Here is a 17,653-nt window from a genome sequence, read left to right on the forward strand (position 1 = left end):
ACAGTTTTGTTTTAAAATAATGAATATTCTGTATGGTTTTAAGAGATGCCTTGGAAAATTCTTTAAATGTTTCCTAGTGAAATAATAGGTACTCTGTACATGGTAACTTACAGTCCTATAAATACTTTACTCCTGTACTATTTGCCTCTTTCTGTTCTAATTTCTCAGTGTTTTTTGCTTGTTCAGGTATTCCCCTGTTCTGACACTATTCTTTTAGATTTGTTCCTTTCTTGGCCAGACTTATTCTCTATTTTTAATAAAATGTAGTGACACAATATTTTTATTGTTATTATAATTAATAACCTTTAGAACTAGAACATGCCTTAAATCTATCAATGAATTTACTTCACAGATTAAGAAAACTCAAACCATGGAAGTAAACTGACTCTGCGAGCAATAGGTTTGCCAAAAAAGTACGAGGTAGGGAGTTAGAGAAAAATGGGTAAGGGACTGCCTCTTAAGACATTCTGGTCAATACCAGAATAATGGTAGAGGGCATGGATGGCAGGTCCTATGCAGAGTAAGAACAGAGAAAAGAACAGTAGATGAGCAGATAGAAAAGCCACATTAAAAATGCGCAACCTGTGATGAGGGAGAACTGAGAACAACGTGAGAATTCTGATTAAGGGAGAGCTTTCAGATTATAAATGCCCTTACCAAATGAAGTTGAGATCATTGACACAAACATTAACCCACGCAAATATTTAAAAACTTAATGAGGTTCTAAATAGCATTTTAGTTGTCTGTATACTCTTACAAGGAACAAAGATTAGAGAATAAACTGAGAGCTGTTAACTGATCACTGTATTTTAAAAATAATTAATGTTCTTTCCCTTTATGCAATTACTCAGAGAGTCATGCAAGTGTTCCGTTTTCTTTACAGAGTACTTTCAAAGAACAGAAAGGAGAGACACGTAAGTTAATGTGAGAGAAAAACAAAAACCGGTGCCCAAAACAAAACAATGCCAAAATGTTTCCTACAGACACTAACTCATGTAAAAGAAAGAGGTAGGCCAATTTAATTTTGACTTTCCTAGTGCCAGGTAATTTATATAAAGGAGGCAATATTAGTGGGTCAAGATCTCTGACTCCCTATCAAATACCAAGAATAAACACTTGAATGAACGGAATCTAGTTCAGAACTACAAGAAGTTGATGCTGTTCATTCTATATAAACGCTGACTTTTAATACAGTGTATTTTATATTAAAGAGACCATACAATTACTGTGGGCATAGTAAGAAAGTAATCAATGAAGATAGAAAATGAAAAATTCAGCTCAAATCCAACTATCTTGAATACCATAAAAACCGAAATTACTGGAAGTGGCAAAGAGCAGAAAATTGCAGCTAAGAAAAAGAATACCATAAACTAGTTCTCAATTTCTCCTTAGAGTAAAATATTAAGGAAGTTATCCATTCATGCTCCAAAATACATTCTTAAAGAACATAAGAATCTTAATAACTCAATGCAATACATTTTTTTTTTAAATTTGAAAACGTTTCCACACATGCACAAATACACAGGCATGCCATCCTTCGCTTGGCTGTGACAGTCAGGGACTCTCCAATGTTCCCAATTCTGCTTTAAGTACCACAGAGGGAATCAAGGGCATATTTTGATGGAGTCTCTCCACCGCTAGGAAGAGCACTCCTTAACAGTTACTTAGGGGAACGCCTTCAGACTGCAGGGAAACCACTTTTTCTCATTAAATACCTAGATTACTCTTCAAGGTCAGTGGGCCTATTGCTGTCAGGTGTCATATTTAGTGGTCACGTAGTCTGAGAACTAGGAGACAATGCAAGCTAAGCAGTGGGCTTACAAACAAAATGACTTGCAGCTTTGGATCCAAGCAATAAGAGAGTGCTGTGAGGATGTCTGAAGCAAGCAGGCAGTTTGGATTATTGATAAAAACTGTCATGCCTTAAATTGGACATTACGTTTAGAAATTATGATCACAAGCCAGTAATTGGCCCCTTTGTGAGAAAAGGAAATATAGTTTGCCAGGGCACAATGAAAAGATTACTAAATTCTTCCATTTAAAAACAAATATTGAGGCGTGCCTGGGTGGCTGAGCATCTGCCTTTGGCTCAAGTTGTGGTCCTGGGGTCCTGGGACAGAGCCCCCCATTGGCCTCCGTACTCAGCAGGGAGCCTGTTTCTCCCTCTCCCACTACTCCCCCTGCTTGTGTGTGCATGTGAACTCTCTCACTCGCTCTCGCTCTCAAATAAATAAAATCATTAAAAATAAATAAAAACAAATATTGAAAAACAAATATTAAAACAAACACTGAATTTTAAAAAATACTAAACAGAAAATTAAGTCTCTTACTAATTAGGCCATACTTTTTCAATGATTAATAAATCGACCGTAATTAAAGGATGAAATCTAGACAAGTATCTCATCAGATATTTGAAGTATTAAGGAAGATATTTTCAAAGAATGTATATGGCATACCTGAGAATATCTCTACTAACATTCAACTAATGGAACAAACAGGAAAGAACAGACACATGAGCAACTCATTTAACTTACAGACGTCTGCTCCCTGTCCTATATAGAATGAAGGAGCTGGACCAGATGATCCCTAAAGTAAAAATTATATGAAACTATATATACATATATAAAAGTATGCATGAGGGCTTATTCATTTGATAAATACTTCTTAGGTACTATTTATGTGACGGATTCTGCACTAGGTATTCAGGAACGAAAAGAGCACTGCTTCTTCCCACAAGGAGCTTACCGTGTAACAGAGAAGACAACACCAAGCAGTAATTACAGAAGTAACAATACAAACCTTCTCAACCTTCTGAAAGCAGCAACCACATAGATATTTGAATTTTTAAAATGTGATGAACTAAAATATTCATACAAAGCTAGAAGGAACCATTCAGAGACCATAACATACTTGCTCTCACCAGAGAAAAACAGAGAAAAACAGCTTTCTGATTTTTGTTTGGATGTGTTGGCAAATCATCTAAGAAATTACTTGGCAATGATAAAAACGGAAAACAATGTTAGTCAACCAGGTAAGAAACCAAAATGGTTCTGTTGCCCACATTAATTCAGATTTCGGTTCTTCATGACCCAACCAAACCACTTTTCAAAGGAATATTAGCAGCGTGTATTAAGACATACCCCAAAAGACATAACCTTAGAGATTAAAAAAAATTTACATGCAGAATAAAAATATTTAAAAAATAATTTCATAAGCAAAACCAAGCTGACATATTAAAAAGCTCATTATTTGAAACAGGTATACAAATTACAAAAAATATAAAATCTAAGAGTCAACCATTAATTTAGATAAAACATTGAAATCATCTGTATTTTATTTTCTGTAATGATTAGACAGACTCATTTAATAACAGCTGAACAATACGTACTTTGTATCTTACCTATCTATATATAAAAAGTTAATGAATGTCATATAACTAAGATTTTTAAAACCTCACATCTAAAGTGGAAATTCAGGCTATCTTAGCAAGGAAAGAAATTTTTCCCCCTTCTTAAAGTAAAAAAAAAATATAGAAAAAAAAAGTATGACACTGTAATAGGAAAAAGACCAAGTCACATGAAAAGCAGCAACAGCTATTAAATTATAAATTTTATAATCCATTTCATCAATATTTGCTTTATGAATTTTCTATAATAACCTCAATTTACACATATATTTTTAATGAGAGAATATCTAAAGCAAAATTTATAAAAGACTCACTGAACATAAATTTAATGCCTTCTGTCATGTTAAGATATAATGAAACAAAAATAAAGCATTATACTATTGAAAAATAAAATTCTAAGCATGCCATTAACATTTCATATTTTCACTTCATATAGCACTTAGTATTAAATCCACATTAAAGACACAGAATGGTGCTCAGCATAATAAATATAACACAACGAGAATAACTTGGATAGTATAGCATAAACATATTTAATATTTGACACAAGCAGCCCAAGGACATGGTATTGTAATTATATCAACTGGTTTTCCTGAAGAGTGTAACTCTGTAAAATGAAACAAAGGTATAGGTCTTTAGGCAGAGGTAATATGTAATGTTAAGAACACATCACAAAGCATTGTACCAGGCTCATTTATAGAGATCATTGCAAATGGTTAACAATTGAGGCATTCACTGTATTTTGTGATGCAGATACTGACTTAAAAGTACCTGAAAAGTTTACTTCATTAACATTTGATAAGTTCAGGGGATTGGTATCTATGCACAGTTAAACAAATATACCGATGAACCTACCTATCTACAAAACCACCAAATGAACAGGTCCACGTTTACATTCTACATTAAATGTACCTGCCAACCTACAAAAACTACTGAATGGAACAGGTTCAATTTAGTAAACACTCTTAAATAAATACAAAGAAAGAAAGTCCATCTGAGTGCAAAAAGAACCAAGTTACTCATCTTTGTTTATGAAGGAAATATTTATATTCACTTGCACTGAAAAACTAGTCAACTCAAAAGTTGTATTTTTAAAGTACAAATTATTACGTTCACTTCATTCACTGTATGTCTCTACAGGCAGGATTGTCTGATACAAAGCGTCTTCATACTGCACAAGAATTTTTCACATGAGTTGTAACACAGTCCTTTGACTACCAGAGTACTTTTTAATTTTAGTATGTTTTCCATTCTAAAAAGTAAGTAAGCTGGGAGACTGTGACAGAGGGTTGAGGAAGTTGAGAGTTTGGAAAACATGACAGTCAGGTATGAAGAAAAAAAGAACGGGACACAGGAGGAAAAACATGCAAATGGAATTGGAAGTCTTGGTCAAAAAGACTCCCTATACTTGGAGCGCCTGGGTGACTCAGTGGGTTAAGCCTTTGCCTTCGGCTCAGGTCATGATCTCAGGGTCCTGGGATTGAGCCCCACATCGGGCTCTCTGCTCAGCGGGGAGTCAGCTCCCCCCACTCCCGCATGTCTCTCTGCCTACTTGTGATCTCTCTCTGTGTCAAATAAATAAATAAAATCTTAAAAAAAAAAAAAAAAAAAGACTCCCTATCCTCTAAAACAAGTTTGTAGATACTCACTTGGAAACCACTGTCAAATCGTCTTCATTTGTAGCTTTTTAACTTCCACACTATAGCAATAAAGCAGACAAGTTCCTAGAGTACTTTGCTTTTCTTTCTATCATTACCAGAATAATCATTTCGAAGCACAGGAACAGAACAACTCTATACGTGCTCTTCTGTCAGCATTCCTAAGTCCAACGGCATACACAATGAAAGTAAGGCAACGATCAGATTACATGGAAGTAAAAGAAAAAAAAAAAAAAAAGTAAGGATGTAGAACATTCTGCAGAAAGAAGGAATAGAGAAATTAAGCTGAAGTGACATAAAAATTCTTAAAGGGACAAAAGGAAAAAGAGAAGGAAAGTCACAGAGTGGGAGTATTTCCAATCAGATTCATTCAGTCTCTCATCCTCAACCCCATTTTGGCTACTAATTAGGAGATGGGCTCTTCATATGACAAAAAAAGATCATAAAGAAGAACTGACTACCATATTTACATATAAAAATTAACTCAAAATTGGTTAAGGAAAAGCTTTGGTATTAGAGCTAAAACAAGAAAATTCTTAAAAGAAAACATGGGGAAATTTTCACTACCCTGGATTTGGTGATATTTTCTATGATACACCACCAAAAGCATGGACAACAAAGAAAAAATAGATATATTTGGTAAAACTATTGTACATGAAGACACCATCAAGACAGTGAAAAGACAATTCTGCGGGTTCAAAGAATGGGAGGAAATATCTGCAAATTATTTATTTGAGGAAGGATTAATATACAGAACACATGAAGAACTCCTACCACTCAACAACAAAAACAATTCAAAAATGAGCAAAGGGCTTAACAGACATTTCCCCAAGGAAGACATACAAGTAGCCAATAAGGACACAAAAAGACACCCAACATCACTAGTCATTATAAACATACAAATCAAAACCAAATGAGATACCCACTAGGTTGGCTATAATAAACTTTTGTAAAAAACAGAAAATAATAAAATGTTGGTGAGGACATGGAGAAACCATAACCCCAATACAATTCTGGTAAAAATGTAAAATGGTGTAGCCTTTGTGGAAAATAGTTGGGACAGTTCCTCAGAAAGTTAAACAAAAAGTTACCACATATAAAAGCATTAAGAGGCTCCAATGGAGAGCCAGGTCACAGCTGTTCCAATCTCCCATCAGTCTCTGTATTCTATAGGTGTCATTTTTATAGACTAGTCCCTTTTATATAGATAAAATCTATTCTACTTCTATTTCATATCAAGGAGGTCCAATTTAGTTCAGTATTTGTTTCCTACTTACCAAATGCAGACACGTACTTTTTTAGATGTGGTAAGGGATATTAATGGAATGAATATGGAACTGGCATTTTTTTTCATGTTTCACAGTTAAATGCACTTTTGTTTCTGTCTTTTTTTTTTTAAGGTTTTATTTATTTGAGAGACAGAGAATGAGAGGGGAGAGGTCAGAGGGAGAAGCAGACTCCCCACAGAGTAGGGAGCCCAATGCAGGACTTGATCCTGGGACTCCAGGATCACCTAAGCTGAAGACAGTTGCTTAACCAACTGAGCCACCCACGTGCCCCTAAATGTACTTTTGTATTGAAAAATAATGTTGTCCTGATGTAGAAAGCTTGAACAATTAAAAACATTTTTTTTTTACCCATGGTCCAAGGTGTAAGCTATATTCCAGAAGGTCAAATCCCTTTGACTCCAAAAAAATAATTTGGAAAAATTCAGTATCAGAAAAGTGTCTCAAATTAGAACTGGAAAAATAGGAATGGAAAGTAAAAGAAGTTAAAATGGATATCAGAAAGATAAAAGAGCATGACTGTAAAGAAGAAAACATACAAAGACAAGAAGAGACAAAAGAAGATAACTAAGGAGTGGCAGAAAAGGAAAATAAGCAAGAAAAACAGTTGGTGCTGCTGCAGCTGGAACACAAGTGAAAACTCTCATGGAAGGAAGGATCGGTGGGCTCAAATAACACTGATAAGGCAAGTAACAAGAGGTCAAGAAATAAGGATGGAGTTCAGCTAGATGGGGTCACTGGTGACAGGGAGGTGTGATGGGGCAAAAGCCTTAGTGGAGTGGCTTTACACAAAACAACAGGAGAGAAACTGGGTGACAAGTGTAAACTCATAGTTTTGCTGGATGGAAATGAGCAAAGAAATGGCACAGCAACAAAAGCAGGTAAAGCTCAAGTGAGTTTTGAGATGGGAAAAACCACTGCAGGTCCAGATGTGGATGATTCAAAACAGAGTGAGAAACCGACAAGAGAGAGAGGAAAAAAGAGAGAATTTCTAGGCCCATGTCTCTGACTTAGGAAAGCAGGCATGACAATCAGAAGAACAGCTTGGCACAGCAGCACGCTTGTTTTCACGGATGACTGAAGAGGGAGAGAGAGAGAATGCAGCAGCAGATGCAGGGAAGAAGGCAGATGTGGAAGTTCACAAAACTCTCACTTCAGTTTTTCACGAGGTTATAAAGTAAGGTCACCAACTGAAAGTGAGGATGGGGAAGAGATGCCGGGCATTTGAGGAGATGAGAAACAGAATGAAACAGTCTTCTGAGAAAAGGAGAGTGAATGGAAGAGAAACATATCGTGGCCACCCAAAGTTCATCCTCATGAATTTGAAAGAAGCCAGCGTGGTTGTTTGCTTTCTCCAGACAGGACCAGCTGCACAGATGCAGGCCAGGAGTAAGAGCGTGAGATTTAAGAATTGTTCCAGTGGTTTTGTCCAGGAAGAACTACAAAGCAACACAAGAGCATGGGGGCGCATCAAGAAGGAGGGTGTTTGTAAATCCTGACAGGGTAATCCCCCTCCCTGGACAATCAGTTCCTAATAGAGACCACTTTTTTTTTTTTTTAAAGATTTATTTATTTATTTGACAGAGAGAGAGAGAGAGAGAGAGAGAGAGATCACAAGTAGGCAGAGAGGCAGGCAAAGACAGAGAGAGAGGGAAGCAGGCTCCCTGCTGAGCAGAGAGCCTGATGTGGGACTCGATCCCAGGACCCAGAGATCATGACCTGAGCCGAAGGTAGCGGCTTAACCCACTGAGCCACCCAGGCGCCCCAGGGACCACTTCTTTTTATCTTCAGTCCAAGTATAGTATTTTGCACATGACACTGAACTTATGTATGTCAAATAAAGGAACAGACGTTTGTTAAAGAGCAGCTGAATGTTAGCACAAAGTGGGTCTGAACCCATTTATGGAAGCTTTTGACTAGTCCCTCCCCCCCATTCCCTCAAAGGAGGAGCCAATTTGCTTAGAGAGGTAAGATACTTTTTAAATGAAATACATTTAATTTCAGGTAATGTTTAAGTATAATATATCTTATCTTCAGTTTCCTATAGCTTATAATACGGAGTAGAACTAACTTGTTACTTAGGAGTTCAACAGTTGAAATTTCAGTGTTGCTTCTCTTTTAGTTGGGGCTATCTTTTTAATGTAGTTGATGAATCTCGGTATTTAAAAAATCTCAAATCAAATTCCCAACCCTTTGATTATGGAAAGCCAAACTAGAAATGGAGAAAAATAAATCAGCCTCAATACATAACACAATACTGATAGATTTTAAATCCCAAGCCAAGCAGTCTAGATAGCTGTAACACACTTAGCTGTATCACTAAACAGGATAAACCCAACACGAGCAACAGAGATTACAGCAGTTGAATTTCCAAGTGTAACTTCATTTTCAAAAGTCACTCCCATGTTTATGCCATGACTTAGAAACTTGAGAATGAAAGGGATCAATTAATTAATGGTACTAAAAACTTCTATAAAATATTAACATCGCTAAGAGAAAACAAACAAGAATGGCTACTACTAAAAATTACTGAAGTATGATTATAGTTTTTAAAAACATATGAGCTCTGTCTTTCAAAAGACTAAAAGAGAACATATTACAATATTCAAATAGTTGTCTTTCTACTTTTATATACTGTGACATTTTTCTAGATTGAATGCTATTTTTAGAAGAGTTAAAAACAATTTATAAAAAGGCACTGACTTTTCCCCAAGCATGTGGCAGCCTAGCCAAATCAACAAGTGTATCAGACACTTGTTTGATATACGACCACCTCATCTGAAAAATTCTGTAGCAGTATCATACCATTTACAAGCCAGTATGCAGTTTAAGATCCAGAGCTCTGGCTAAAAATGTGTCTTTTTTTTTCCATTGTGGAAGTAAAAAACAAATTGGCTCAAACACTATCCTTTGTGTAGCAAAAATTAACATTTTCAATTGTGAAACGGGTACAAATAAAAATATCAATATAAAGGTTTACACAGAACTTTAGAAAAAAGGAAAAATGTAGAAATTACCAGAAAACAGTATTTTTTAAATTAAGACAGATACTTTTATTTTCTTTTAGAAAAATTACTTCACTGGAAAGTGACCTTTCAGATCAAACAAAACTCACATAAAAAGCTTCAGATAAAATTTCCTAAATTGCTATGGTAATGACTGCCACTGACGATAAAACTATTTTCATGAACTTTCATGCATAAATCTTCATTTCTAATTTCATGTCTCTTAAGTGCAAATTCAAAGATCAAGCTGAAGATCACCGGAATAATAGGAAACTCGTTGTAGAAGTGGTGAGCATTTGTTGCAGTCCCCATTAGATCAGCTTCAGAGGGAAACTGGAGTACTGTTCTACTGACTCAAAGAAAATTAACTGCTAATATACAGAAGTACAGTTTTCTCTATGATGCTGGAGGGTGGAGAGATCCACTCTACAGGTCTTCATCAAGTTGGTTAGTTTTCTTCTTTTGAAAGTTCAGACCATACAAACGCTTGAGGTGTGAGGAGTAGATGGCATCCTTCTCAGTAACATAAGCTTGTCTTGTTGAACTAGGTCTCCTTTTCCTTTCTATGTTATTAAAAACTTGAAGGCCTCAATTCAAAGTCTTCCCTTACCCTACCCAACCCCCGACCAGTTTCAAAGCTAAAATACCAACATTCCCTTTCTACCCTCTAAAATTCATGTGTTCCTAGGAAAGGACAACTCTTGCCTTTAGTCTGTCTTTTCTTAACAAACAGAGAGTTGTAGATCTTCTTTGCAGAATAATTTTATGAATGTTTCAATTCTTTCACCTATAAGCCTCCTTTCTGTTTAATGAGATAATAGAAAATAATCAAGCCCTGATAATACTGCAAGTTGGAGAACACTTAAATTCCACCTGCCACAAAATTTAAAGCATTTAATATAAAGGCCACTAGAAAAACTGCCTCATTATATAAGCCAGCAGAATAACTAGGACTGAAGAACTCAAGGAGCGGTAAAAGAGGATGTGGCTCTTATCTATCCTGTGGGCATTACTCAGTAATTACTAATTTTTCCTGATTCAATTTTTTCCTTCCTAATTTTAAGCTAACATAGTCAACATTTACAGTTACATCCTAGGCATAAATTGAACTCCCTCTACGTTTATATTAATAAGATCATTTAATAAGATCAAAACGATTAAGTATCAAAGACTAGACAAAATATTCCTGTAGTAGCGATATCAGATCTCAGGCATCTTCCTTTGAACATTATCTATTTAACAGCCAGCCCTGCAGGTGGGGAAAATCATGCACCACAGAGGTAGCATAAGAGCCAACAGAGAAAAGGATAAATTACACATGATGTTGAAACTGATTCCCTGGAAAAGCTTATGTTTCAGAACAACACTTACGATAGCAGCATTCTTAAAATCTAAAACTTTATCTTGCTAGTCAGAAATAATAAAGAATGGGTCCCAAACAAAACTTCTGAACATTTCCTTATGACTTAAATTGTTATTTTCTTCCCAGCTTCAGAACTATACTTTTCTCTAAATAAGAAAGGTAATCAGATTAGCCATGCTTCCTAGAGTTTCCTATTGCCACTACAGGATGGCACAAAATGGACTCTGAAGAAACAGAGACTGCAGTTTTTTTAGGAAACAGCATTTAAGAGTATGTTTTCTTAATAACTCTCCAAATCACAGAATACAACTTAAATAAAAAGCATGGGAACTATATTCCTCCTTGAAGATACTACGTACACCATGAAACCACCACTTAAAACTTCTATGATAAACTATTCAAGGGCAACAACCCTACCATAGCATAGGCTATATTTCAAACAGTATCAAATATTCCAAAATCAATTAAGTTTTTCTTAAAAGATTCCTAAATGACCAGATCCTAAAACGGGCTTGCAAATTTTGGATAAAATTCAAATACAAAATCTCTCTGGATAAACCAAAGAAAACTTGTGTAAGAAAAGAACTTAAGTCATTGAACACAACCTAAAACCAAACCTTAGTCTTGCCTTTCATCCCCCTAGAGTTAGCAGCAGTCAGAAAGCACACTCTATTTTAGTCAAGCCGACTTGCTTACACTTCCACCATATTGTCTCAAACAGACACAGTTCTGGGACTTCTGAAGAAGGCTGTAACGCAAGAGCTGTTAACGAGGAAACAAAGGCCCTCTTAAAATGGCGAAAGCTTCTGAAGAAATTGCAACTTTAAAATCCCTGCCTACTGAAGGAAAGAAATGTGATGACTTAAGATTGCAAAGAAGAGGTTATTGTGGCAATGTAGTTGTAAATGCAAGAGAGCAAGAAGCCTGGTAGTTAACTTGCAGACATCAAGAAGCTCAAAAGTCTTTTAACTTAAAAAAAAAAAAGATTTTTCTATCATTTCACCAATGTTGCCTCTGTTCATCTACGTGTATAACATAAAAATCAACTATACAGATTTCAGTTTTCTAGACACTAAGAATATCTTCTAAGTATTAAAAACAGTGAGTAGGAAGTCACTACGTGAGGCATTTACATGCTAAAATCTACATTTTTTTTTTTATGGTACTATGACCTCAATTAGAATACTGACAAGTCTGTAATTCGTTAATTCAATTTTAAAATAGAAAATTATTTTATAAGTGTTTTTAGGTAGTAATCACTAGCTAAAACTCAAGTTACCTCACATTCCATCCGCAGTAATGCACCAAGTAAAGGACCTCTCCACCTTCGACATCAGAATCTTTAATACTAGCTTCATACATTTTTTGATTTTTCCCTCGTCCATACCGCACTTGGACTTTCATGCCTGGTGGATAGCATTCAAACTCCTCTTCCTCATTGTTGTCATCATCCTCTTCATCCTCTTCCTCCTCCTCCTCCTCCTCCTCTTCTGCTTCTTCATCATCTTCATCTTCCTCTTTATTCGTTTCATCTCTTGAAAGGTTTAAAAAATTGCAGTTAATAAAAGACACCTCATAAGCTTTTCAGTTCCAAACCACATAAAATGATAAAAATCGTGGCTGTGACTGCTCCGGGAACAGCAGGTTCCATGTGTATGAAATTCTGAGTTTCAACGTAATGTTAAAAACTAAAACTGTTTAAGATGACCATGGTTACAGAAGGATACATGTAGAGAAAATGAAGACTGAAAAATGCATTAAAAGAAAATTTCCAACAGCCAGAAGAACAGAAGTTGTATAAGAAACTAGTAAGGTCGACTATAACAACTTTTTCATGTTTTATTTTTAAAATGTTTTATACAAAAGTATTGACAAAAACAAAAATCATTACACCTCATAGCCATTTTCAGACTAAAAATTATTTTCTATTCAAGTATTTCCAGCCTCAGGATGTTTAAAACAAAAACTTTTACTAGCCAACAGCTAGTCTTACTGAGTTCAAAAGGTGCTCCAACCAAAATTTCAAAAGTCATGCTAACTGAATTATTTTACCTTTTACAGGAATATTTGACTAATTTCACATCAATTTCACATCAAGTTTTTTCTTTCTATTCTTCTAACTTGGCTACAATTTCTGCTTTCTTTACTGTATATTTACTGAAAGTCTTCTACCAATTCTTTCAACTTTGTAGTTCCAATGAAATGTGTATATGAGGCCAACTCCAAGTAATAAGAAACTAAAAGTCAAATCATTCTAGAAGCAGCACTGCAACCATTTCAATCTTCTCAATATTGTGCACTTTTTAAAACTGAGCATTTGCATTCAGCCACAAATCTGTATTAAACAAGTTGGAGAAAAATCTTAAATTATAAATCTTTCCAAACACTAGATTTTTTTTAAAACTTCAATATGAAATTCAATTATATTTACTTCTAAGTTTTTATCTGTTGTACAGTATAAAAACTGTCTATACTTTTTACAACAATTTTTCTCTCAAAAAGAAACCATCACTTAAGAGCTGACAAAGATCATAAAACAGAACTACAAGACAGCTAAGTAATTATGCTTTAAAAGTTGATGAATATAATATTTACATAAGAAGCTTTCTCCACTGATAATTTGTTTTATATTCTTCTATGCAAACTTTTTAGCAATAACACACTTTATTATCACTCCTGATTATGCAGTTATAGAAGCAACAAAAATAATCTATAGTAATACAAGCAACACTATAAAGGTTTTTTATTCTCCTACCTCTTTCCTTCTACATAGTGAGGGAGGAGGGATGAAGGGAAACCTAGCAGTCTTGTGAAATTAAGTCTAAATTTACAAAAGTAACAAATGCAACAATTTTCTCGGAAATACATCACAAAGTCTACAGAATCTCAAGAATTATTTCTATTTTTAAAGACTCATTCATATTCAAATGAATAGGTACTTAAAAATTAAGACCTAAACAAAACCAGCTATAATCTGAGATTAAAAAAATAGGAACTCTATTATTAAAAATACGTTAACATGTCTAGAATGAAGAAATAATTACTAGCAAGGCTAAAATATCTAGAAAATGACTAGAAAGGGTATTATGGATGATACACTATTATTAACAATTTTAAATAAATAAATGTTAATATATAAAAGTTAAAATGCTGAAGACATTTTTGGGGGAAGAGTATTACTTGTTTAAATCATAAGCTTATATCTCTGCATATCAGGGAGAAAAGGAAGTGTATTCTAGTGGCCACAACAAAAGAAGAAATTCCCTATGCACTGAAGAGATTTACCATGTACCTCAGAATCATCATATATTGGGAAAAGAGAGATGCAGAATAAAACATCTAAGATTTTTTAAATGACAACAAACTCAAAACTAGGTCTTATACAGTGCACTGAGCACAACTGTAAATGCCAGTGATACCAAGCACAATTCTACTTTAAGTGGCAGCAAGGGCAATCTTTATTTCAATCTGGAATAAAACCCTAACACTGTAATAATAAAGCAATCAAAAATTAAAAATAAAATTTTGCATCGAATATCAACCTCAAAAACAAACCAAATGAAAAGCACTTAAGTAATATTCTAAAGTACAAAAAAGCAAACAACACAATTACTATCAGCCAAATAAAATATCCTACTCCCTCCTCTAATAATTCAGTGGCAAAAAGCAGAGGTAAATGCACTAACAAGATAGAACACAGAGCAAAGATATCCTTTGAAAGTATAAAATGTAAACAGCATACAGAATTTAGAAATTCAATTTATATATATACCTCACTCACACCCAATGCATGCACTGCACCTGTGCACGTGCATGAGCATACACAACACACAGGTGCACACACTTTTGTTACTTATCATTTAAAGAACTGTATTTTGAGAAACCAAATGTGTAAGTATTTTTCATCTGAATTCACAAAGAAATACCGAATTTTCCCATTTTGATGTCACACTCCTCACAATGGAATAATTTTTTTAAGCCTATAATTTATTAATACCTACTATGGGGCCAGCCACTGAACCAGGCATTTTACCTGAATTAACTTACTTAATCTCCTATACCTAGAGTATGAGAGAAGGACATGGAAAGTTCCTGGTAGTAGCTAATTACTTAGAGAAAGTTTACATGCTAGAGAAATACATATGATTCTTTATCACTGTAAAATTTTTCTATTGCACTCATCTAATAAAATTCAGAAATCAATCTTGAACATTCCCAACACATAACACTTCTGAAGAACATCTACCAAATTAGGGCAGTCACGGCAGGAAAATTCCAGTTTGTGGTAGGATACATTTGTAAATATATATAGTAAATTAAAAAGCTATATAGTTAAGTAATTTTTTAGAACCTACAATATATAGTTTACACTACAAAATCAACTGAAACACCAACTTGAAAAATGAATTATTAGTAACAAAAAGAAAATACAGGCTTATCACAGTGCCTCCCACACAGTAGATATTCCAGAAATATATGCAGATATAAAAATCAGATTTTTAGGCAAAAAGCTGAATCCTTACTAAGTTTCTTAAGAGTTGAAATAATCTCCAGGAGCAGCTGGGAGTACTTCAAATACACACATGCACACAGGACTACAACCAAGTATAATGAGAAAACACTTATACTATATTCTTCTAAATCCAGGTTTTTCCTTCCATGTTTATCTACATGCCACAGCCAAAATTTCAGAGGACACTAAAATGATCAAGAGATTTTAGGCAAAAAGCTAGGTACTTACTAATAAGTTTCTTAACAGCGGAGATAATCTCCAATAACAGAAAGGAGTACTTGATATACACATTTGTACACAAAAATATATAACAAAGTATACTAAACAAACACCTCTCACCATATTAAGGAAGCGTATTTTGCTTCCCTTCCCTGCTTGTCTGCATGCTGTGGCCAAATTTCAGAAAAATACTAAAATGATCAAAAACATTTGGTTGTACTTCTTTAAATCGGCCATTAACAATGGAGATGTTTAGGTTGTTTAAACCTCAGAAATAAAGACCAGATCCCAAAAATCACCTACAAAAATCCAGGGGTCCACTGGCAGTGCATAAATTACATTGCTAAATAAGTAAGTTCATCATTCCAAACTGACCAAAACAAGTTAATTGCTACTGACACATTAAACACAATATAACAATTTTTGGCCTTTTGAAAACTAATTAGCACTTTTCCGTTCTTATTTTTTGCTTAAGGAATTAGTACAACTCTTAAAATCTAGAGCCAACATTCCATCTACAAAACATAACAGAAAGCCATCTTCCCAAATTTATATTATCTGGTTATTCAGCAGAGCTTAATGTTGTAAGAAGTACTTTTTCTCTAGCTCAAAATTTCATATATTTCCATGATGAGAGCAAGAAGAATGGATCAAAATTATGACCTTTTGCTACAAAGTCGCATTAGCAGGGTCTCTGAAGGAGGCAAATGGTACTCACATAATAAATGCAAACCACTCAAAAATCCTGTATTTTGTCAAATTTAGATTCAAACATACACATACAAAAATAAAGAGCAAATTACTAGAATTCATTCAGCCAAAATGCATCTTAACCAAAAACAAATTTCTTACCCAGATTTTGCTTTTTCTTCTTCAGCTTCTACCTTTATGCTGAGGGATTCATCCACCCCAGTTGTCTCGTCGTCTTTATCCTCCAGATTTTCATTTTCTTCTGTTTTTTTCATGTTAACTTCTTTTTCCTGATCAGACTGTGTAGGTATAGAGTCTAATAAATTCTTTTTACTTCCCTAGAAAAAGATCAGAGGAACTAAACCAACACAAGTATAAACTGTCACCCTCATTTCATGCTGTAATTGTTAGCAAAAGGAGGTACCAACCAATACTAATATTGAGAAAGGTAGTAGTAATTTTAAGAAACTCCTGCCATTCCTAAAACGCTAAGCAAAAATAGCAGCTAATTTTAAATATAAAAATAGCACTTAATGGAAAAAACGCACAAAAAATAAAGTATCATATTTTACGATAAATTAGCTATGAAAACTTTAGAGACAAGGTAGAAAATGTACCAAAAAAGGCACAGCACCATTAATAGTATCTGATTTACCAGAGAGGGTTTAATATTTTCCTTTCTTTCAATATCATCGTCAGTAGGTTTTTCTTCTTTTGGTATTATATTCTCCTCCTCTTCAATCTTTATTTCTTTGATTTCTGGTTCAATTTCTTCCTTAACTTTTATTTCTTTTACATTTTCACACTCCTTACATGGCTTGTTAACAACTTTCTCTGGCAATGCCATCTGAAATTCAATATTGGCCGACCTACAGTACTCCTCAAAACCATATAAGTATCTGGAAACATGAAGAGAAATTACATTTGGGAAAACGTTTCAAAATACTGCTGTGGAGTTACGGTTTTTAAAATGTGTTCATTTCTTTTAAGTCCTCAGATACTGAGCCATATTATTATTATTCTTGTTTATTCTAGTTCAGTTCTTCCCAATCTCTTTAACCCAAAGAGAAACATTTTTTGACGGAAAAAAATCACTAAAAAAACTACACTGGGGTGCCTGGGTAGTGCTGTCAATTGAGCACCTGACTCTTGGTTTTGGCTCAGGTCTTGGTCTCAGGGTCCTGAGATCGAGCCCCGTGTTGGCCTCCCTGCTCAATGCAGTCTTCCTAAGACTCTTTCTTCCTCTCCCTCTGCCCAGCCCTCTCCCTCTCTCTCAAATAAAAAAATCTTAAAGAAAAAAACCTACACTAAAAGTGAAAAGATAGAATGTTGAGGATAGGAACTGTAACAACAGTAGTTATTAAAGGTATTAGTATCCATCTGTTGAGCACTTCCTGCACGCCGTTCACTAGGCCTCTGCATTCACATGAAATCTCATGCAATCATCAGAGTAATCCAACGAGGCAAGGACTAATATCCCATCTTACAAAAGAGGACACTAAAGCTTAGGAGA

General features: G+C 34.7%; 1 protein-coding gene across 6 annotated transcripts in view; it reads right to left on the reverse strand.

Annotated features, from left to right (window-relative positions):
- The window catches only part of ARID4B (AT-rich interaction domain 4B), a 148,285-nt gene that overhangs the window by 30,599 nt on the left and 100,033 nt on the right, over positions 1–17,653 (reverse strand). For 4 of the 6 annotated variants that reach the window (XR_006821207.1, XM_046026560.1, XM_046026559.1 and 1 more), the window contains exons 15-17: positions 16,796–17,039; positions 16,303–16,478; positions 11,998–12,252 (exon numbers count right to left, since the gene is read on the reverse strand). Coding sequence is in view for 5 of the 6 variants with exons in the window: in XM_046026560.1 (XP_045882516.1) it covers positions 11,998–12,252; positions 16,303–16,478; positions 16,796–17,039 (675 nt within the window). In the remaining variant the exon portion in view is untranslated. The remainder of the gene's footprint in view (positions 1–11,997; positions 12,253–16,302; positions 16,479–16,795; positions 17,040–17,653) is intronic. The other 2 variants (XM_046026561.1, XM_046026563.1) reach the window with 2 other exon arrangements.

Source organism: Meles meles, chromosome 13 (genome assembly GCF_922984935.1).
Source record: "Meles meles chromosome 13, mMelMel3.1 paternal haplotype, whole genome shotgun sequence".
NCBI lineage: Eukaryota > Metazoa > Chordata > Mammalia > Carnivora > Mustelidae > Meles > Meles meles.